The sequence below is a fragment of the Rosa chinensis genome, chromosome 4 (genome assembly GCF_002994745.2).
Source record: "Rosa chinensis cultivar Old Blush chromosome 4, RchiOBHm-V2, whole genome shotgun sequence".
Classification (NCBI taxonomy): Eukaryota; Viridiplantae; Streptophyta; class Magnoliopsida; order Rosales; family Rosaceae; genus Rosa; species Rosa chinensis.
In genome coordinates this window covers 53,533,799-53,557,280 of record NC_037091.1, presented here as the reverse complement: position 1 = coordinate 53,557,280, position 23,482 = coordinate 53,533,799, and the positions used below count along the sequence as shown (strand labels likewise).

General features: G+C 38.0%; 2 protein-coding genes and 1 long non-coding RNA gene across 3 annotated transcripts; 2 read left to right on the top strand and 1 right to left on the bottom strand.

Annotated features, from left to right (window-relative positions):
* Nucleotides 1–3,234: 3,234 nt before the first annotated feature.
* On the top strand, nucleotides 3,235–5,055 carry LOC121052624. Its single transcript, XR_005809644.1, has 3 exons — nucleotides 3,235–3,325; nucleotides 3,995–4,098; nucleotides 4,922–5,055. It is a non-coding gene; the product is annotated as an uncharacterized LOC121052624 (long non-coding RNA).
* A 753-nt stretch (nucleotides 5,056–5,808) lies between these two features.
* On the bottom strand, nucleotides 5,809–9,329 carry LOC112199551 (trihelix transcription factor ASIL2-like). Its single transcript, XM_024340553.1, has 2 exons — nucleotides 8,909–9,329; nucleotides 5,809–6,170 (listed from the first exon to the last, which is right to left on the bottom strand). Exons 1-2 carry the CDS (start codon nucleotides 9,327–9,329, stop codon nucleotides 5,809–5,811), a joined length of 783 nt encoding a protein of 260 aa, XP_024196321.1.
* Nucleotides 9,330–11,019: 1,690 nt separating this feature from the next.
* LOC112200089 (potassium transporter 5) lies at nucleotides 11,020–14,636 on the top strand. The gene is made up of 8 exons (XM_024341105.2): nucleotides 11,020–11,279; nucleotides 11,524–11,746; nucleotides 11,818–12,066; nucleotides 12,165–12,215; nucleotides 12,438–12,698; nucleotides 12,796–12,848; nucleotides 12,940–13,054; nucleotides 13,279–14,636. The coding sequence occupies exons 1-8, from the start codon at nucleotides 11,154–11,156 to the stop codon at nucleotides 14,394–14,396; spliced, it is 2,196 nt and encodes a 731-aa protein (XP_024196873.1). The 5' UTR covers nucleotides 11,020–11,153; the 3' UTR covers nucleotides 14,397–14,636.
* Nucleotides 14,637–23,482: the final 8,846 nt, after the last annotated feature.

Genomic DNA, 23,482 nt, shown 5'->3' with positions numbered 1-23,482 from the left:
CCGAGTTATTTCTAATCAATAACAAACCTCTTCGATTTCCACCAAAACCATATCTACAAAATCTATAACTCATAGATAATTTATCTAGCTAAAAGCATAAGCCAAAATCCTGCCCTACGATCCTTCACACACTACCCACAGTGGTAGCCAGTGGGGTTCACGCGTCGCCGACCACCACCTCCTCAGGCCACCAAATTTTGGCAGTAGCGTCGCCTCAACCTCCCTAACACTTCTCTCAACTACAACAAAAACCAAAATTACCTTGAACTGCCGGAAAATCAATCAAACTCGAAAACCCAACGTGAGTAGTACAGAAAAAAATTCCCGTCATGATTTCTCCCTCCTTACTTCGATTTGCTGCAAAAGGCTTAGAGGGCTTCAAGTGCTTGCCAAGGCATTTCTACCAGTCCAAGTTTCGTTGCTGGAGGTAGCTGGAGTTGGGAGAAAACGGTGTTGACCTCCAACTGCTACAGTGAACTTCCAAGGCTTGTATCTCCCTTTTCCGGCCACGAGGCGATGATCCACCACCACAGATGTGTCGAGGGGGAGGAGACGAGACAAAGGGTGCCGGTGGCACGCTCCCAAGTGGATGGACAAAGGAGTTGTGATGGTGAATAGTGAGAATGAGAGAGAGAGAGAGCTCAGGGGAGGGGAGAGAGAGAGAGAGAGTTACTGTGGTGGTTTCCGAAAATGAAAACCTACCATAGTAACTTTCCATTTATATAAAAACTTATCATGAATAGTAATTTTAGTATTTCGATCATAACTTTAGGATACAAACTCCGATTTTTATGTACCATATATGCACAGACTCGGTTTAACGTCCTCTACGACTTCTGTGAATTTTTTTTTCTTCTCAAAAACTGATCCGAACAAAAAGTCAACTTTTAGGGCCACTAAAAGTATCGAAAGAAAGTAAAAAGTAAAAGTAGTTGTCGTTTACCGTCTGAATGACTAGTAAACGGATAAATTGAGATACGGGACCTAACAAGGTAGGATTCAGATTAGGGCTGAATTGGATCTTATGCAGCCGGTTATCTTTCGTCCGAGTTTTATGGTGGATGATGGGATTGATGTTGAGCTCGATTTCTTCTTGAATGGTCGTTATAGAGAATGCAGCCTCCTCACACATGTTAGGCTACCATGTACTGGAGCATTATGGCTAGAGGCACTGCGAGGGGATGCTACGTTGGCCCGTTGGAATCTAGAAAGAGTTCTGAACCAGGTGCATGTCACATTAGTTTTCGGGTCTTCTTTGATGTTTGGGGCTCAGGCTACTACAACCGAGAAACCGAGTCTGGAGCGTTTTTGCCTATTGCAAAACCTAGGGTAAGGAAAGGGTAGCTCAGGTATAAAATCGGGTTCGTCTTTGGATGCTGAGACTAGCAGTGAGCCAAGTTTGGCTGGCTTTGAGCAGGTACTGGTAAGTGAGGATGGTGGCTCTGCTGAACAAGTTCTGGAGGATTCTATTGTTGTTCCTAGTTGTGGAATGCGTAGAAAGCAAGTGGAAGATGATGGTGTTTCACCGAAGAAATTGAGATTTAGTTTGGCTATGGGTAGGACCAACTTGGAGGCTGTATCTATCTTTGCAAGAAGCTTCAAAGAAGAGGGGGATGCCAAAAGGTGCAAAGAAAAAAGCAAAGGAGCTCAAAGCTATCCATTCATCGCCCATGAAAAAGTCGCCAGTGAAGCGAGTTAAAGCTTCAAAGAAAGTGGAAAAGCTTGTCAATGGACTGTCGGAGTTTACTATTAGTAGTGCTGCAGATAGCTCAGACCTTGCCGAGGGTAAGGAACCTATAGTTACTTAGTTTTACTATTTGTTCTATAATAAATGTCTATGCTGTTAAGGATGTCATTATGAGCCTTTGTGGGAGTGCTTAGTTTTACCGTACCACAATTGCGTGCTCGGCGTGTGAAGTTAGATAGTCAAATTAATTTTTTTAATTTGCTGCTTGAGGCCAATAAAATTAGTTATAACTTTTAAAAACAATTAAAAAAAATTTAATTTCTACACTGGTAGTGGTTTATAAATATATGCTTTACTGAAGCTTTTCTTTTTCATGTGTTTCAATAGTTTCATTTTATGTCGCGGATTAATTGTTTTCCAGTCTTCACTGGCTTTTAAAAGTTGTTTTTAATCGTTGACCCTTCACTATGTAGAATAGCACGCTTTGTACACCACACAACTAACTCAGAAGTCGAAGAAGTATCATGATGGTTTTTTGCAGCTAGCAATATCTGGGTCTCATGGAAAGCAGGTAGACTTATCTTGCTATCCTTATATCATTCTCCATAAGTCCCATCTTTTTGTTTGTCTCAATAAGTGACCATCCAATCTTATGTCTCCCATTTTTCAAATCTCTATTTCCTTTTTCTCTTTTATTACTCCTCAGCTGTGCAAGTGGAAATCCTTTGTCAAGTCATGCGTGTAATTGCAAATCAATCTAACATATATAAGACGAATTGATTCTCAGGCTTTACCTTTTCTCTCTCTATTCAGATAATATTGTTGGATTCAAGCAGGAATCAGTTAAATAGGAGGTATTAAGAAAGATGATGCATGTTCTTCACCTTGTTATAGTTACAATTATTCTTTTGGTTTATCTTTACTTGACTGTGCTCCTATTTCTACTCAAATGTAGGGCATGCCCTTTAGAATTGTTATACCTATTGCCAAATTCCAAAAGGCTTTATACGGGATGTTGGCATGAGGTTTGGAATTATGTTTGAGACAGAGGACTCCGGTAAGTGCAGGTAAGGTCATTACTTATGCTTGATACATCATTATCCATAACACCTGGACTATCGTTGTGTTTGAACATGCATTTGTTTCTTTTGCCTGTTAGAGTACGAGTCCCCACAAAGAATTAAAATACTTAATAACTGTTGAAAATGGGAGGTTTAAACCTTCTTGATGGGTTACCTTCATTATTTGCTTTCTATGACTTCTGCATGACCATGCTCCAGTTAGCATTTGTGGTAGCCTGAATTGTGCTTTCCCTTTTCCAATGATTTTTATTCTTCCTAATATTATTACATGGAGTAAATTGTCTTGCTGAAAAAATAAAGTATTGGCATTGCCCTTAATGGTCCATATAAACATACACCTATAAATAATTAGCTGATTTTTAGTAATTGATAATATATATTATGATTTCACATGACATTCTGGATAAAAGTATTAGATAATTCACATGCTAGCATCCAAGTGATCTTCTCTTTCTTCACAGCTGTTTAGGCATGGGTTACCCTTGGCAGAGCTCAGTTAAACTTTGGGGAACCTGATAGTGCCATTCAAAGCTTTGACAAAGCATTAGCCATCAAGGTACTAATTCTGGAAGATTTTACTTATAGTTTGCAGAGCTTTTCCACTCTTCTGTGATGGTACTGAAGTGGTGATTATTGTTTTAAGTGGTGCTTGCCAATATGATTTTTTTTTTCCTTTTGGAAGTCATAGTCATCCTGTTTTTTTTTTTAAAAAAAAACCCCACCCCATTCCCACCCTTGATGAGGCTCGAACTCTTGACCTCTTATATATAAGACCAAAACCTTACCACCCCACCAAACACACACACCTAGTCATAGTCATCCTGTTGAATTGCTGAAATGGAAATTTATAAGTTTATGGTATAAGTTTATCTTAGGTTTATTAAAGTAGGCAAGTTGGACAAAACTGTGAGTTCCATATATATAGTCTTCTATATGTTCGATGGTATTGGCAGGGAAATATAGACGTTTTGGACTTAATTTTTGACAGCAGAAAAATAGAAGTTTTGTGGGTGCCTTCTGTCTTTGGTTTGCTATGCGTGTTAGTCAAAATGTGTTTTATCTAATGTGACAACGTGTATCACAAAATATCATTTTCTTTTATATTATGTGTTGATAACTTCTTGCTATATGTCTTGACTTGCTTAATGGTTACATAAATTACTTATGGAATAATCGGGTTTTGACCTGAAATTAATTGGATGTTTTTCTGATGATAAATTCTCAGTTTGAAAGCTTAAGGTTGTTGACAATAGGAGATGCATATTATGAAGAGCAAGTAAGAGCAATGATTGACCAAATGCTTCAACAGGTCCATGTGCTTTGAGAAGGGTAAATTCAAACTTGTATTGCATTTCAGGTGCTCATTGTTATGCATTTATTGGTAGCTGAAATCTATAAAAATTGAATATAAACTTCAGTTAATTGAATATGAACTTGAACTACATAGGATCTTTTAATCTGATAATTCATGTTCACCATATATGGGAGGTGTGTTTTGAAACTTTCATTTAGTTGCTTGAACATTTACTGGGTTTACTACTCTTTATTAGTTCTTTGCTCTCTAAAAAACATATATAACACATATATGTATTATGTAGTATAATATAGGTATTTGTGTTTACGTATATATATGCTTAGGACCAGAATACTACTCTTTATTCTATGCGTGCTTGTTTCTGTGTTGGAATTTTGTGGTCATGTTATATTCTCATGATATAACCTTCAACTAGGATGTGAATATGTTCTTCCGTTAGTGTAGAACCTCCTAGCTACCCACACACACACACTCTCAAGATGTGCTGCTTATGAAAAGCTCCAGTACATATGCTTTAACTAGGAATGGAACATCATGTTGAAATGCCTTCATCCTTCCTTGATTATAAAACTTCTTTATGCAGATAAATTTGTGTTGGCTGTTTTCTTATTCAATTGCTCTGTTTAGCTTGTGGTAATTTTGAGTGTGCTTTTGTCTAAATGATATTATCCTTGTTTCTCAATAATTTTGGTCTGGAGAATTGTTCTCAATGATTATTTTCTAGTACATTGTCCTTCCTTCTTTACTTACTTTCAGTTCTAAAAAGAAAGTATTGAATTTGTGCGATCATGTGTAATTGAGCTGGTGCTAAAATTGATTGCTATTATCAAATTGCAGACTCAATCACATGATGTTGGGTACAAAGTTGCTTCATATATAGATTGTGCAGGAGGGGAAAAGATACAGTTCATGTAATCTCAATCAAGTCAAGCTGTGGTTCTTAGTTTAGTTTAGGAAAAAATGCACAGACAGTGTCTGGACACTTTGAGGACTGTCAAAGTGATACCTGAACTTTAAAACGTATCAATGTGATACCTGGACTTATATTTTCATATCAACGTAGTACCTACGTCAACTTTCCATCACAGAACCGTCAAGTTGACCATGTGAGAGTCACGTGAGGCTGAAAATGAGGGCAAAATGACTGATGTGCCCCTCAATTTTTTTTTGAAATCTGATTTATGATTTAATATGAATAAAATAATTAATTTAAATGGTTTTATAAATAAGAGAGAGAAATAAATGAAGAATTAAAAAAAAAATTATTCTCCTCTCTCATTCATCATCAGTTACCCAGAAGGCCAGAATCGATCGGCCTCTGACTTCACTCTCAATTCTCTGGCCTGCAATTGCTATTCCTCTGATCAAGAGCTTGCATTCAAATTGACCACACTGCCTTGTAAATCCGTGGCTATCTTTTCCATTATCTTTTGTGAAGATCAAAACCCAATACAGCATTTAGTGAGGATTGAAGAAAAGGAGGAGAATTAGAGCCTAAATCAGCTCCATTAAAGACTAATCAATTTCTGAAAACCCTAATAGAGAGGAGAGGAGATTAAACGAGGACTTTGAAAGCTTGTTTCTTTGAAATTGAATTGGGGAGATTGCTTTCGAAGCGAATAGATTATTCAATTATCAGCAATACTTCTCAACAAGAGCATATAAATCCAACAAGACCCCGAAAACTAACAAATTGATTCTCATAGACGAAACCAAAAACAATCCTATAGCATACAGAAGAAAGCTGACAGATTCGGCTCACCATTAGAGCCGGGTCGCTTGCCGTGCTTGATCCGCTCCAGCTGGACCTGTGTGTCCATGAACATCCTCATTCTCTGAACCTCCAAGTCCTTAGCAAACTGCATTCTCTGCTTTTCCAACTCCACTATCTGCCTCAACTTCTCAGCCTCCACTCTCTGATACACCTCCCCAAACCTCTCTATTGCCCTCGCCAATCTCTTCAACCCTTCTCCTCCGCCGCCTCCAATCTCGCCGTCGCTGTCTCTCTCCCTCTCCCTCTCCACCTCCGCCTCCTCATCCCCGTCGTCGTTATCTTCCTCGTCATCCTCTTCGTCGTCGTTCTCCACTGCCGTCGCACACAGCAGCGACCGCTGAGTAATTCATCCTGAAGAACCCCTCGTTCATCGCCGCCGCGGACGCCGACCTCTTCTGCGGCAGAGCCACGGCCGTCACGACCGGCCTCGCCGGCGAAGACTTCTGGTATGCCAGAGGCAGCGAAATAGCGACCGGCGGCGAGGGCTTCTTGACGTTAGATCTAATGACAGCTTCGAGGCGATCGAAAAAAGGCCAGGAAAAGGTTGCTTTTGAAGCCCAGGTGCAGCAACGATCTTTATTTGATGCTTCAAGGCAGGTTAATCTCCTATAATCCGATGAAGTTGGGATCTTGATCTGCCGGATTACTGCACCACATCCTCCCTCCCCTCCTCGAAGACTGCGCACTCCCGCCGGATTCAATCAAAGATGCCTTCCTCAAAGCCGCCACTACCGTGAAGTCACGCTCCACCTTGATCTTTACCTCCGATGAAAGACGAGGAAGACTTCATGAGGTCGTGTAAAAAGAAGCAGAAGACAGCTTCTAATCTCATCTAAACTCCAGAAGACACCACCTGATTCACAGAGGTCGGGATTTGGAGATGGAGTTTCGGGTTAATAGAACAAAGCAAAAAATTTCTTTCAACTTTTATTTTTAATATAATAATTTATTTAGTTTTTAATTTCAATTTTGATAATCCATTTAGGATGATGGGGTGAAAAGTCTTTTTTGCCCTCATTTTTGGCCTCACGTGACTCACACGTGGTCAAAATTGACGGTTCTATGACGGAAAGTTGACGTAGGTATTACGTTGATAAGAAAATATAAGTCCAGGTATCACATTGATATGTTTTAAAGTTCAGGTATCACTTTGACAGTCCTCAAAGTGTTCAGACATTGTCTGTGCATTTTTCCCTTTAGTTTATGTTTTCTCCTTTTTCTCCTCTACTAGGTATATTGATTACAACAAGCTGGAGGAGAAGGCAAATGTAATTTGTGTGAATATTTGGGAAATACTTCATTTTCATATCAATTTACTGAATTCATTTTATATATGGTGGGATTTTAATTAATTTTATATAATTTGTAACAATTAGACAACATGCAAGAATGAATGAAAAGAATTGTCCAGGATGTTATATAGCACAATGGTAAAAGCTCAATCTGTCGTTGCATAAATATATTTAATTGTTAGTCTTCACATCACACTTTTTGCCAAAAGAACTGTTGTATGTATACAATAGTCACAATGGATACAAAATAAAAACTGTCGTCTGAATAACAGTCACACAATAGTTATAAACAAAAACGACTTCTGAATTGTAATCACACAACATATTCTTAAGTTGCCCGTTGTCTGAGTAACATTCACACAACAATTAATGTTGTCGACATGGATGCCGAGTTATTCAGACGACAGTTCTCTAAATCATGTTTTATCAGACGGCAGCGAGATATACGACAGTCAGCTTTGTATCAGACGACAGTTTTTAGTCGTCGTCTGAGTCAATTTTTGTACTAGTGGTAGCCAGGCAAGTGTGAAACAACTACAAAGGTGCAATTCATATATAGACATTTGGTTTATATATTAGGTAAACTTTGAAATTACGTCAAGTAGAGAAAAGAAGTGGGGTAGTTTGCGTTAAGCAAACAAACATATCTATGCAGTTATGACTACTTGCCTTGCATATATAAACTATTTCTAAATAGTATTGTGTATTCAAAAATGGTGTGAGCACGAGCAGTTCACCCTTATCTATTTAGATATGTTTTGTCTGCTTGGAAAAGTTAATTCTATGTGTCTTATAGAGTTACAAAAATTATTTTGCAACCATAAAATGTATAAAGCATGGTGAAGATTAAAAATCAAATACTTCGAGCAATTCACAAAATCCAAACAGAGGATGCAAATTCGATATAATTAGTCAATTAAAAGTGCATCATTTTTACGAGTTATAATTTTTTTTCCTATTCTTTTCTTTTCTTTTATTTTGAATGTGAAATCTCAAGCAATGACAATTGAAGAATCATGAAGACATTGATTTCAACTACGTGTGGATTGATATTCTTTACTTGCCATTTTGTTTTGTCTGAAATTCTATAGATGCACATCGAATTTGAAATTTAGGGACATGATAGATTGATGTCCGTGAGGTATGATTTGGGTTGCTGTAATCTGTCAGTAGTAATGACTTTTGGAAACAATGTTTCTGTAATCAGAGTTTGGCTCTGATTTTATAATGGAACTGTTTAGATTCTGTTTATTGTATTTTGGAGTTTGATAATGGAGTAAGAACGGAGCAAAAATCATAGCAGATAAAGCTTGATGAAATTAGTATTGATTTCTCAAATGTTTTTATTCTTTGTGTGAATAATCGTTTGTTTTCCTTTGTGGAGTTTAAATTCATTAAGTATATTTTCTTTAAAAACAACAAAAGAATCTGCTCAATAAAACGGTTTTAGGTTCTATGTGTTTGTTTGTTTGTTTGCTTTTTTTTTTTGATGAAAAGAGGTCAGCCCATTACATATATTCAGCAAGCAGTACAAAAACGAAACACCCCTATGGGGTCGACAGAAAGAATTGTTCCTTAGGGAACCCTAAAACCTAGTTTGAAACAAGAATAAGACCAAGGAAACCCCCAGTACACCCACTTTTTAGGAAATTCACGCATCATTATTCCAAACAAAAAACTAGAGACTCTGAAACTAAGAAACTAAAATGATCCTCAGAGCCACTGGTCTTTGCGACCTAACAAAAATTTAAACAGTACTCTGGGCCATAGAGGCCCAAACCAGCCAAACAGCCTTCAAGGCCCAAGCGGCAATGAGCCCAGACCCACCAAAAGCCACCAGAGTAAACCCTAGAAGCCCAGCGACCATCCTCCCCGCCGCCATCATCGGCCAGCCACCGCCTCTGTCGCCGAAAGTAGAAGAGACACCCCAGCACATATCACCGCCCCCTACGCCACCATTACCACCACCGGAGCCGAGGTTAACCCCATCCCGGGCAAAGAAACGCCTCGTAGCACCCGGCCTCAAGCACAACGGCTCTGTTGAAGTTACCGGCCTAACTAGACTCCCAATCGTCAGCCACCAGAGCTCTTCACCGCCGATCCCCCGATCTTCTAGCCCGACCGCAACCTCTGTCACCGAAGAAAAATCAGGATCAACACCGATCCCTTCGTCCTCCATAGAAATCGACCGCTCCCAGCCCAGCTAGATATCATCATCACCAAGCCAGGCACCGACACAAATGGCCGCTCTAGCAATCTTCATCCAACTTACATCCCAGTCCCAAGCCAACCCAACGTAGAACAAATCCATCCCACCGGTAAGCCTCCCTGAATCCCAATAATCCAAATCTGAGGGAACACTATCTCCACCACCGATCGTACTCCCAGAACACAAACCCATACCACCATCTTTGTCACCGACAATACCACCTATACTGCCGTCGTTGTCACCACCATGGAAAAGGGGAAAAGGAAGGAGATCACTACCTCCCGTCCAAGGTACTCGACTACCACCAACATATATCAATCACAGTCGAGAAATCTCCCTTGCAGGAGTCAGGAATAGGCATTGATGGAACACTCCCTCGCCGCCGTCTTCAAAAGTACCAGAAGAAACAGAAAACTGGCCATGCAACACCATGGCTAGAAACCCTAGAAACACTCTCAGAAGGGAGAGCATTTTTTTTTTTAATAAAACTTTATGTGTTTGTTTTGTTTTGTTTAGATGTTATTAGGAACCCTAAAAAAATCTGATTTATTGTTTTTTGTGTAGTCGGACCTTGAAAATTGCATATATTGAAGAAGTTGGGAAGACCAGGTTTTTTAAACTCCTAGAGGCAGAGGTTTGGGAGTTCAAGGATTTTGCTAACCAACTCCAGCATCTTCCACAACTGCAACTGAAACAATCACCTTTTGAACAACTGGAGCACTTACTATTTTGAATAACCTCCAGCAGCAACTTTTGTTAGATTAACTTATAAGTTATAACCCTTTTGTAGAGCTAGCATTTTTGCACCAGCTCCTGTTGAATGGACTTCAACTAAAAGGTAAAATATGTAAAAACTCTTTCACTATTTTAATAATATGTAATACTTTTTCTTTTGTATTTCATTGTGCTAATTCATTAATAAAAACATATTTCGCAGCAAAGCGCGAGTACGTTTTCCAGTGACTATTGATTACACTTGAGAAGGGTTGGTTACGTGGCATATATATGTTAGTCTGGTGCAAGATGCAAGTTTAATTTCAAATCTCAAAGATGCGTCCACATTTATAATCCGTACTAATAATTCGATCTACATCAATGTAATTCAACAAGATAGGAAAACTCATTTAGAAGGTTCAATTATAACTAGGTCTTCCTAATAATTCGGTCTATAATTAGTGTATTAGGTTTTTTTTTTTTTTTTTTTAACAACAAAGTACAATAAACATGTGATTACATTCGAATGCTTTTTTCTTTGTAGTCCAATAACATTCGGGTGGATTGGATATTCCAAAAAAAAGTTATCCTTTTGTGAACAACCATATTTTGCTGTATGCCAACGTCAAAATGCCTTCAATGACCTTTATATTTTCACTGGACTGCTTCTCCGAAAACGAGGACAGCAAAAAGCTACAGAACTGTTGAGGAGTGAGGATGATGTACGTGTAATTGTCAAGAAGAGACCTCGATCTGCAGTCCTAATTTGGGAGAGACTATTTTTGACCGAGTGAAACCTGCGATCAACAAATGTCGTGAGAAAGTCTGATCAGTTTGTGGCATGGCTTTCCGGCCCCAAAGCCAAACTAGGGGTGGAGAGACTTTCGTGGCCAGTGTTGACACAGCTTAACACGCATAAAACACCGAGTGAACGCGTAGGTAAAATATTACTTGCTAGCTTAATGCTTACCTCCTATAAAAGCAAACCACGTACGACCATTGGTGAAAACGGCAAGTGAAAATTAAGACCTTCGTCATCGATCTGTCTGAAAAAAACACTGGTTGACAAGCGAAGGGTTGATGGGAGAGAAAACAGTGAGGACGGAGGATGTGGGGACTGGAGATAAGACGGGAGAGATGCGCCGGGTAGACTCCCTCAATATCGAGGCCGGAAAAGTTTCCGGTTATCAAGGTCATGGAGCAAAGGTACCCAGTACACAATTGCATCTATGCTGCTTCATCAACTAGTACATGTTCTTTTTTTTCCATCACGCTCCATTGTTTTAAGGATTAATCTTAATTTATCGTCGCATTTAGGTTAGAGTTTGAATTCCCCTCCTTGTGTCCTCGACCTGAATATACAAACAATTGTTCATTCATCACCTGTTTTTCTTTTGATAGGAGGCTAGAAAATGTGCTGACATTTTCCTTTTTCATTTTTCTTTTGCAGCATAGTTGGAAGACCACGTTGAGTTTAGCAATACAAAGCGTGGGGGTTGTGTATGGGGACATAGGGACTTCTCCACTCTATGTGTACTCGAGCACTTTCCCTGATGGAATTAAAGAAAAGGATGACATTCTAGGGGTGATGTCTATCATCATTTATACCATTGTCTTGGTGCCTTTGCTCAAGTATGTCTTCATCGTCTTGTGGGCCAATGACAATGGGGAAGGTAATGAAGCAAGTTGCTTCAAATTCACGTCCTTCATTTTTTTTAGGGTTTAGCTAATTGGTTATTTGCAGGTGGAACATTTGCAATGTATTCTTTGATTTGCCGGCATGCAAAGGTGAGCTTAGTCCCAAATAACCAGCCAGAGGATAGGGAGATATCCAACTACAAACTCGACAGACCGTCGAGCGAGTTGAAACGAGCCCAAGCCATCAAGAAGAAGCTGGAGAATAGTAGACTTGTCCAATATGTTCTTTTTGTTATCACCATTACCGGAACTTCCATGGTAATCGGAGATGGTGTTCTTACTCCATGCATTTCAGGTAATTGCTCATTAGCTAAGTTCCATTTGCATCACTTATACTACATGCGTCTGGAGTACAACAAACTAATTCTGATTATTCTGATTGTGTCTGAGCAGTTCTTTCAGCGGTGAGCGGGTTGCAGAACGGGATCAAGTCACTAGACCAAAGTACGTATCATGTATTTAGTCCCACTATTGCTATATTCATCAAAATCAAATAATTTTTAGGGTTACACCAACCTATATATGTGACAAGTACTTGTTTTATTTATTCAAATTAGTTTTGACCAAATAAACTAGGCGCACACTTGAAAAAAATAAAAAATAAAAACATGTTTATACACTCTTAACGTATATTAATTGGGTGAAAAATCGGCGTATGATGATCAGGAGCTGTTGTGGGGATTTCTATAGCAATCTTGATCCTTCTTTTCGCCGTTCAACAGTTTGGGACTGATAAAGTGGGCTTCACTTTTGCTCCTATCATCTTATTGTGGTTTCTGTTCCTGACTGGGATTGGACTTTACAACTTGATCACTTACGACATTACTGTATTGAAAGCTTTCAATCCAATGTACATCGTGACATATTTTCAGAGAAATGGAAAAGCTGCTTGGGTTTCCCTTGGGGGAGCAGTTCTCTGCATCACCGGTAATGTCCAAAATGTCCGAAAATTGCATCTGCAGATATGTAATTGTGGTTATGAATTTAACTGATTAATGACATTAAATGAGAAATACTTAACCAGGGACTGAAGCCATGTTTGCTGATCTGGGTCACTTCAGTGTTCGAGCAATCCAAGTAGGTTGTGGACTTGATTACCATGCATTATACTATTCTTCTTCAAATTTCAAACACTCAAAATTTCAATTTCTTCTTCACTTGAGCACAGATCAGTTTCACTTGTTTCACATTTCCCACAATAGTCATCGCTTATCTTGGGCAATCGGCATACCTCGCCAAGCACCCAGGAGATGTGGCAACCACTTTCTACGCCTCAATACCAAGTGAGTTTTAGGATTAAGTTTTCTAATCGGACAATCTAACATGCTTTCGTTATGCTTGTGGCATACATTCACACTTCTAAGTCACAGTCTACATAGTTAATAGTTGAGAACTTGATATTGATTTAAAGTATAAAAACATGTTTCAAATTGTTTGATAAGAGAATATTGTTGTTTAATTGTTATGTATTTCCAGCTGTAATATCCAAAATTTATTTTATATGCAGAACCTCTATACTGGCCAACATTCGTTGTAGCCGTACTTGCTGCCATCATTGCGAGCCAAGCTTTGATTACTGGAACATTCTCAATCATCGCACAGTCCTTGGGCTTGGGTTGCTTCCCTAGAGTCAAGATTGTTCACACCTCTGCCAAGAACGAGGGCCAAGTCTACATTCCTGAGATCAACTACCTGCTCATGATCGCCTGCGTGATCATCACCGCCTGTTTCAAAACTACTGAGAAAATCGGTAATGCTTATGGAATCGCGGTGGTGAGTGTCATGATAATCACAACGTGTATGATCACTCTAATCATGTTAGTCATATGGAAGACCAGCATCTTTCTGATTGCCATCTTCTTCGTGGTGTTCATTGCAATCGAAGGGGTTTACCTATCTTCGGTCCTCTTCAAATTCGTGGATGGAGGTTACCTTCCTTTGTTATTCTCTGCGGTTCTCATGGTGATCATGGCAATTTGGCATTACGTGCACAAAGAAAGTTACATGTTTGAGGTCAAGAATAAGGTCTCTACCGAATACATGAAGCAACTGGCCTCAAACCCCGACATACACCGCATCCCTGGAATGGTGTTTTTGTATTCGGATCTCGTTCAGGGCGTTCCTCCCATATTTTCTCACTTTGTTTCCAACATACCTTCAGTACACTCTGTTGTGGTTATAGTGACTATCAAGTCGCTCCCGGTGAGCAAAGTCTTAGCAGAGGAGAGGTTCATTTTTAGACAGTTGGAGCCGAAGGAGTACAGAATGTTCCGTTGCGTTGCGAGGTATGGCTACAATGACTTGGTGGAGGGACCAAAAGAGTTCGAGCAGCTACTGGTGGAGAATCTGAAGGAGTTCATCAGAATGAAAGGTGTGATGAGCGAAGGAAATTCGACAAACAGTTATGAGGAGGAAATGCAATTCGTTCAAGAGGCGATGGACAAAGGGGTTGTTTATCTGATGGGGGAGGCACAAGTAGTGGCAGAAGAGAAGTCCACTTGGTTCAAGAAGATTGTTGTCAACTACATCTACGATTCCTTGAGGAAAAACTTTAGGCAAAGTGACAAGATCTTGGCAATCCCTCGAACCAAGCTTCTTAGGGTTGGAATGACCTATGACATATAATCCTTAACCAAGCTCGTCGTCTATATAATTTTTTTGAAATCAATCTCAGCCTGGCAAGACAAGCCTATGCTAAGACGGTACATAATAAAATGCTACCTTGCTTTCCTCTTATGTACGTTTCTTGTTCTTGGGTAGTCTCTATCATATGTAACCTAGCATAGGTACATTCAGCACTGAGCATTTTCATTTTTGGCTCGAATAAAATCAACATTTAGTGTTTAAAAAATATATATTCTCGAATCTTTTTGAGAATTTTTTTTTCAGCTCTCTCTCTCTCATCTTTTGCAGTTGTAGAATTTTAATTGAAATTTTGGCCTATTTAATCCCTTGTTTAAGCTAAAAATGCCTTTTGAGGTTGTTCAATTAATGAATGAGCAGTGGCTCTTCCTATACTGATGAAATTTTTAATCTTGTGACAAGAATTCTAACAAAATGGTCGCATGATGAAACTACTGAAGTCCTAATTGTTCCCATGGTGACTGTGACGGCTTGATGTAGTTTTTTTTTACTTGCTCACAGTGGCGGAACCAGGATTTGATCTGGGGGGGGTCCAGTCCAGACATAAAGTGTCGATCTTATAACCGAATTACCATAACGTAAGTTGGAAGTTAAAAAAAAAAAAACTGTTATAAACTAAAGAAAAATATAGAGATAGAAGAGAGAAACAGAGTATGGAGGAGGTAGAAGTGTGTGTTTCATTCTCATTAGACCCCTTTATATAGGAGTAATGTTTACATCATAAGGACATAACTAATGAGTATTTACAGTGGACAACCACATTTATATAATATTTATAACACTCCCCCTTGGATGTCCACCACTAAATGATATGGTGTTGGACGCGCTTAATGTTGCCTCGTCAAAAACCTTGCCAGGTAACAAAAACCCAGTGGGACAAAAACAATCCTGGTCGAAGGAGAAAAAGAGTACAACGCGCATATGTCCTAGGTAGCATAATTTGAATGCTCCCCCTGATGAGAATCTCCCCCTGATTGTTGCAAGCTTCAATCATGTATATAATAAAATACATGCACCATGTATATTGGATATGGTGTGTCGATCACATAGGTGAGACTATGTGTGCTTTACATAAAGGGGACTCATCATGAATTGCAATTCCTGCAAAAGTTAGGGTAATACCAATAAACTATGATAATAAATCTTACCTCAAGTAGAACTAATTTCATATGCTCAAATTATAGATAAAGATATTAGTTAAAGAATAACAATATAAATGAACAACAACTGACACATTTACCTTTATCCGAGCATTGAAATTCAAGTATGGCATACTTAGCCATAAATATCAATTAGTGTAATTGATAATTTCATATAGGCTCAATATGAGCTCTAGATAAATTCATAACTTCGCGAAAGTTAGAATATGTTGCAACATTATGAGTATGATTCGAATTCGATTTCTTAGTCTTGTCATAGTACTCATTGAGGCAATAAGTCACTTTGACCGTAATTGAATGAGTATGTATGAGCTTTAGACTTTTGATTCCATGAGTGAGCTTTAAGCTCATTCATTCATGGACTTGCCTTTGGCAATATGAATCGGTCAAGGATTTGATTAAGCAATATGCTTATAATGACACATAGGATTTGGGGATTTGCTTTTAGCAATTTTCCTTTAAAATCTTCATATTAACCAAGAACAACATGCCATAAGTCTCTCGTCAATATAACATTGTACTTATAGAAAAGTTGTCGCTTAGAGAAGAATGATAAGCCCATGTCTCTATAAAGAGACTTGTGTCATAGTGATTTTAATTCACTTTAGTACACCCTTTGTAATTTTTTAGGGTTATAAAGTCCAAATATATCATCACGTTTACAATATTCAAATTCATTGGAATTGCCTCTTTCCAATTTGGCCAATAGTATAATTTGTCGACACAATGAAACGTGGTAGTATACAACCCTTGATGATATTTAGTAGATACAACAGATGAGATATCATCAATAATCATCAATTAAAGATCTATCACACATTCAAAATATATGCATGCATTAGCTATAATAAGCTTTGTTGATATCAGGTACCCTTGTCTCTTTTAGGACATTTGTTGTCTCTCAAGGACAAATTAATTAAAGAATGTGGATCTTTGTATAACCTCATAAAGAGCATTATAGGGCTTGTATAACCTTATAGGGAGATTAAAACATTGGACTTGGTGGATATATCCCACATAATTCAAGCCGTTACATTAGTTTTTCCTCCCCCTAACGGCGGGAAGACTATCAAATTTGACCACACAAAAATATGTGTTCATAAATATTGAATTGAAAATCCATTGGTGGGTGGCGAGCCCAAACCAATTTTTAGGTCAAGAAGATAATGAATTGAGATTTTTTCTCAAAATTAAAATGAGATATGGTAGATAAAATCTCACACCAATTCACATTTTTTTATGAACGATATTTCTCCCCCTGATGGCGAGAGGATTGTCTCATTATAGTGACAACTTGCAACTATGCGATAAATTATAATGCCCTTATTAGGAAGGTATGCAACTGTTGCTGTATTATACAACAATGTAAAGTATGTATGTAGATGAGTCTACATGACATAGTAGATAAAATAAAGACACATTGGTCACGCCAAAATAATTTTTATTTGGCTCAATGAAATTTTTAATTCATGATATAGTATACAGTAGTATACTCATAGTTGATTAATACAACATAAAGTCGATGGAAATTTCATCACCAATATATGCAGTGGTAATTCCATATATGTAACATAATATGAGCTCAATTGGAGTCAGCCATCAATCAAGATCTGCAGCTCTTGAGATGATTGTTACTTTAGCTTTTGGAAGCATCAATTGTGAAAAACTATCCACAATTGCAATGGATCATGTCCATAGTTGCATTATATGCATGCAAGACAACTATGTTTTTCATTATATTTATCATGAACATTCATGGTTCAAAATGAATTTATTAATGAACATGTGGTTCATATTATTGTTTGACACTGAAAAATGTCAAAATGATATACTCAAATTTCGAGTTTGGGACAGTAGTCCATATGGGTATAAGCATACACTCCAATAATAATAGATTTAGGGACCATAGCCCTCATACTCAAAACATTTGGTTTGAGTCTTCACAATTAGAAGCATGTTCTAAAAGTGGAGTGAACAGAGGTTCACATGTACTCATAAAGAGAAGGGACAAAGGTCCTGACATATTTGGAGATCAAGAAACAAGATGTTTCGATCTATTTGATTGTATAACAATCAGTCGAGGAATTTTAAGTCCTCATATAATTGGATCATGAAGCATGTAGTTTCGATCTCATTATAAAATGACAATTTTATATTAAATTATCAGATAAGATAATAAGAGGAATTAAATTGAAGTTGTCAAACTCATGAAAATACATACCTCGATTCTGTTGAAAATATAATTGATATTTTTGATACTAAGATGTGAGTACCATATGCCAAAATAGAGGCAGATTCATTTAGAGTCAGTAATTGAAATATGCATTAATATAACATTATAACAAAATAATCAAAAATCCGTTGTAGTGTAGTTGGTTAGGATATTTGGTTCTCACCCAAAAAGACTTGGGTTCAAATCCTGGTAATGGAATGTATTTTTGTTTTTTTTTTCACAAACGACATAATTATATGAGGTAGACATGACAAAAATAATCATAAGACATCATGATCGAATAAAATAAATAACTATGATAAGTATCAAATAATGGTAATTGAATGAGTTACTTATAACAATAATTACCGGAGAATGATAATAAAATTGATAATAAAATGAGTTATTAATAACAATAACTACAAGATAATGACAATTAAAAATATTATCATGATAATTGTAACTCTTGCAACAAATTCTCATGACAAATTCGGTTATAAAAGATTTGTAATAAAGGTAATTTAAACGTAATAAATATGATTAAACAGATAACGATAATACAACATAATTATGTTTAATCGGTGCCAAAACATAGGCTTAAAATTACTAAACAAAATAAATAGAGACAAAAAAAACGCCTAAACATAGGCTTAAAATTTATCGGTATCAAGAAAACTACCGCTGATCATGTAATCAATATGTTTTCCATTGTCCACAAAAAAATCAGAGACTTTGAACTTGTTATCTTCACTGACAGATTCTCCACATAATTTTAGTTGGGAGGTAATCATATGTTTAGCAGAATTGGAAATCAGTGACAGATTTAAAGTTTTGAAGGCGCAAAATGCGTCCATTCATATCATGCTCTAAATAGAACAATGATTTTCTGGTGAGCAAATCGATCAGCCAATGCTTGCCAAATCTCAAGTGGATATTTCACCGTAAGGTAATCATCTTTTAGGATTTTATCAAGATGATAACGCAAGAAAATCATAGGCTTGGCGGGATCTTGCACAGATGACTTATTGTCAACTTTGATGGCATTAATTTCCAAGGTTTTTAGCCATAAGGTGAATTTCAGCATCAAATAGTTCTTGCCAGAAATTTTAAGAGGATCATAGTCCAATTTTGTTAGATGCGTCATCTTTCTACAAACAGAAAAGATGAGATATATTAGAATCCATAATTATTAGAACAATATGTTCTATGAAAAATTCATATACGAAACAAAGGTTTCGAAGAGTTCATAAATATGAACAATGGATCCCATATGGAACACACGAGAAAAACATTCGTGTGATGTCTATAGAACTGTCTATAGAACTATAGGTTCTAAGACTACTCGGTCAGAGGACTCGAGTTTTGAGCAATGGAACATGGAGTTCTCATTGTCGTATATGAAATATAAATTTTCAACAATTATATTATATAAAAGATACATACAAATATATGTAAATGATCGCATAAAGAAAATTGATATTCATCTAGGAGAGAAAGAAGAAAAACTCATAGATCATTAGCCTTGATCATAAGCAACTATGTTGCACCATAAGGCTTGCGGATCATCATGGAGTTCAAAGAAGAAGAAGAAGAAAAATAAGAGCAAATTCGTGCTGATAACGTGTTATAAACTAAAGAAAAATATAGAGATAGAAGAGAGAAACAGAGTATGGAGGAGGTAGAAGTGTGTGTTTCATTCTCATTAGACCCCTTTATATAGGAGTAATGTTTACATCATAAGGACATAACTAATGAGTATTTACAGTGGACAACCACATTTATATAATATTTATAACAAAAACAATATTATAACAATAATCTAAAAATCTTATTCAATAGAATTCTTAAGCGGTAAGCCTACAATCAAGAAAAAATAAAAATTAATTCATAATTAAAAAATTTTAACTAAAAGGATGAATAGAATACAATTTCAAATTAACCATATATCTCAAAACATAACTCGACGTTTTTGCATGTCTCGAAAGTAAAAAAAAATAAAAAATTAAAGGTTACGGAGTAGAAAGAGGGATTGCAAACCCCAACTTATAGTGATAGCAGTGAAAATCCTAATCATATAGAAATACTTATTTATTACTATTTTGACTTTTTTCTCTTATTTTATTGATTCTTCATATATTATTGTTTATATTTTTTAAATATAAATCTGACAATTATGTTGGTGGGTTTAGAGAGCGGGAAGGATTAATATTTTATATATTTATGTACAATTGAATCGGAGGGAGGGGGGGTCCACTTGTAGAACACAAACATAAACTCCTTAGTTTAATTAATAATCCCATATAATCATACGTATCTCCCGAAAAGCTAGGGGGGGTCCGGACCCCGTCAGACCGAATAACGGGTCCGCCCCTGCTTGCTCAAATTACTTGCAAAGGGATGTTGCTATTTGAAACCAGCAAAAATCTTAGTACATCCAGCACCATAAATTTTATCTTGTTTTAGGGAAACGATATTTGAGAGAGAATTGCTGTGTATTTTTATTGATAATAGGGGCCTCTTTATATAGAGGATTACAATGCATAGAATCCGAATCATATAAGGAAAGGTAATCATACATTGAATAGGAATCTCTAAGATTCTCCGAGATTATCTAATTAAATCATATTACCACTAGGTCAAGTAACCTAAAGTTTGGGCTAGAGTCGCTAGACACACAAATAGAGATTTACTTGAACACTCCCCCTTGTGTCGCCCAAACATGGTGCTTCTCTCATTGCCTCGCTAAAAACCGTGCCGATTACAAAAATAACCTCGGTAGAAGGGGAAAAAAAAAATAACACACCCTTCACGTTTCGAGACCATACATGTAGACACCTCCCCCTAATGTCTGCATCTCCCCCTGATGACTACGGTCATTGGAGTTCGGATAACTTCCGCAAACGATGCTACCAACATGTTTCTCAAAAGTGGAATTTAATTAGGCAATGACTTAGTGAGCAAGTCTGTCATACTGTCCTCATATTGAACGTAGTTCACGTTGATCTTGAGGAGAGTTTGTTGTTGCTGATTATACTTGGTGTGGTCGCTTTTGATGTAGCCTTACTTCATTCGTTCAAAACAAGCCACATTATCCTGAATGCTTGTAGGCTCATCTATGGTAGACTTCAAACCACAATTTTTCGAACATGCATAATTATGGATCCAATCCATATACATTTACGAACCACTTTGTGAAGAGTAATGATCTCTGCATTGTTCGAAAATATAGCGACTAGGGTCTATTCTGTAGACCTCCAAGATATCACGGTCTTTTCTCATGGTGAACAATTAACCTGATTGGGAATGACCTTTGTGTGGGTCAGAGAGATACCCAATATCAGCAAAACCTTCCAAAACACTTATGTCGTTTTGGGGTGAGGATAGATAACGCAGGCCAGCGTTGGCGGCGTTTCTGGTGTGTGATGGGTCCGAATCCATCATCTTTCTGTAGGGATAGAACAAGACCATATCAATCATACATCTCAAGTACTGAAAGATATCTTTTACACAAATCCAATGGCGTCGTGTTGGCGCAAAACTATATCTAGCTAACAAGTTCATTGCAAACGAGATGTCCGGTCTTGTGCATTTAGCTAAGTACAATAATGCGCATATTGTACTTATGTAGGGCACTTCTGCCTCTAGCATATCTTCGCCATCATCCTTCGGACGGAGAGGATCATTTTCAGGATTAAGACTACAGACGATCATGGGGGTGCTTGAAGGTTTGACCTTGTCAAAATGCCTAAGCATCTATCAACACGATGCTCAAGTTTCAAACTGAGACATAATAGTGTTCTCCCAAAATCCTTCATCTCAAACTCGGATTTCAAGTGTTCAGCGGTTTCCCTTAACTCTTTAAGGACTTTCAATGAAGTTCATGTCCAACATGAACCGCGATAGAATCTGAAACTTATTATGGAAACGCGCGGGCATATCCCTTCCCAATCAATTAGTCATCTTAGTGAGCGTTTCAACCTTATTGCAAACGCGCTCCGTGGTCTGGAGCCACGTGACTTGGGTAAATGAAGTTCACCATGAACCTTCATGTACATTCCGTATCTAAATCCCCATAGAGATACGTAGTGACCACATTTGTAAGCTGCATGTTCAGTTATTCGGAAACTACCAAACTGACAGGGTAGTGGAGTGCAATGACATCCATTACAAGAGAATATGTCTCATCATAGTCGATTCCAGAGCGTTTTGTGAGAAGCCTTGCGCCATAAGACGAGATAGCCATATCTTTTTCTTATCACGCATTCTAACGAAGACCCATTAGTTAATAGGTTTTATGTTAGGAGGTGTTGGCATCACTGGCTCGAAAACCTTCCTCTTCGTTAGAGAATCCATCTTAACCTGAATCGCATCTTTCCATTTAGGCCAAATTTCTCTACGTTGGCATTCATTCATCAACGGAGCGTGGTTTGATATCATCTGACTCAACAAACTCATGCGCAACGAAATGCGCAACTACATCATCATTTATGATGGAGTTTCTATCCCACGTCTCATGTACATTAGTGTAATTTTCATAAAGCTCTATATTTTCAGGAATAGGTTCTGACGTTGAGGCGTCCCCCAACGATAACCATAACCCTGAAGATTCTCATGAGACCTATTTTGAGTCTTGATGATCAAAGGATTAGAATGTGCCAAAGTATCCTTAAAACTCATGGGCCTCCCAAGCATCCTAGCTGGGGCCATGGCCTGTAACTCCAGAGTGCTACTCTCTTTGGCATTAACACCATGCCTACCTCCTTGTAGGGTGGCGCTACGTCTTCTCGTAGGGGCGTACTTCCTTGCAGACATATTTGCAGCAGATGTGTGATCTCATCATTTTAGTAGGGATCGAGATGAGACATAGTGGGGACAGGCCACTACAATTCCTGTCGTTCCTGCTGAACATTCATGTTCTTATCTCTCCCTAACGACGGGAAGACTGTCTCATCAAAGTAACATCCGCAAATCTAGTGATAAGGAGTTCGCCAAGCAAGGGCATTAAGTGGCGGACGATTGTTGGAGTCTCAAATCCAACTGAGTTGCCCATTCGTCTGTAAGGACCCATTATAGAGCGATGTGGCGGCGCAATTGGCACAAAAAGGCACATTCAAATATGCGTAAGCACGATACTTGTACCCAGTCACTAGCTGTAAAGTAGAGGTACATTGAGTGGCAGTGGGTCATAGACGAATTAGCATAGCTGCATGCAATATTGCATCACCCCAAGCGGATGTAAGGAGATTAGTGCTCATTACCAATGTCCGGACTACCATTGTAGTCGTTTCCGCCAGACTATTTGGATGCATGCAATATTGCATCACCCCAAGCGGATGTAGGAGATTGGTGCTCATTACCAATGTCCGGACTACCATTGTAGTTGTTTCTGCGAGACTATTTGGATGTATTCATGGGAATATGATGTCCAACATCAGTTCCAATGCAATAACCATCGAAAGTCTGCGATGAAAACCCTCTAGCAATGTCAAATCTAATTGACTGAATAGGATGATCCGGGGAGTGAGCCCGTTGTTGTATGATATGTGCTAGGAGTGTAGCATAAGCAGCATTGACAATTGGATAATGGCACAACACGTGACCAGCGTGTTTGTGTGTTAACCAACATCATGAGATATTTAAACGTCCGCAAGTTGGTTAAACTAGTCCACAGAATCCCCACGGATTCTATGTAAGAA

What these genes read in the sequence shown, in the direction of transcription:
- LOC112200089 (XM_024341105.2), top strand. Translation starts at nt 11,154, where the DNA reads ATGGGAGAGAAAACAGTGAGGACGGAGGATGTGGGGACTGGAGATAAG. An exon ending in AGCAGTTCTCTGCATCACCG is followed by an intron (nt 12,699 to 12,795) that starts GTAATGTCCAAA and finishes ATACTTAACCAG; the next exon opens with GGACTGAAGCCATGTTTGCT. An exon ending in TCAGTGTTCGAGCAATCCAA is followed by an intron (nt 12,849 to 12,939) that starts GTAGGTTGTGGA and finishes ACTTGAGCACAG; the next exon opens with ATCAGTTTCACTTGTTTCAC.
- LOC112199551 (XM_024340553.1), bottom strand. Translation starts at nt 9,329, where the DNA reads ATGGAGGACGAAGGGATCGGTGTTGATCCTGATTTTTCTTCGGTGACA. An exon ending in TTGGGCCTCTATGGCCCAGA is followed by an intron (nt 6,171 to 8,908) that starts GTACTGTTTAAA and finishes GTGCGACGGCAG; the next exon opens with TGGAGAACGACGACGAAGAG.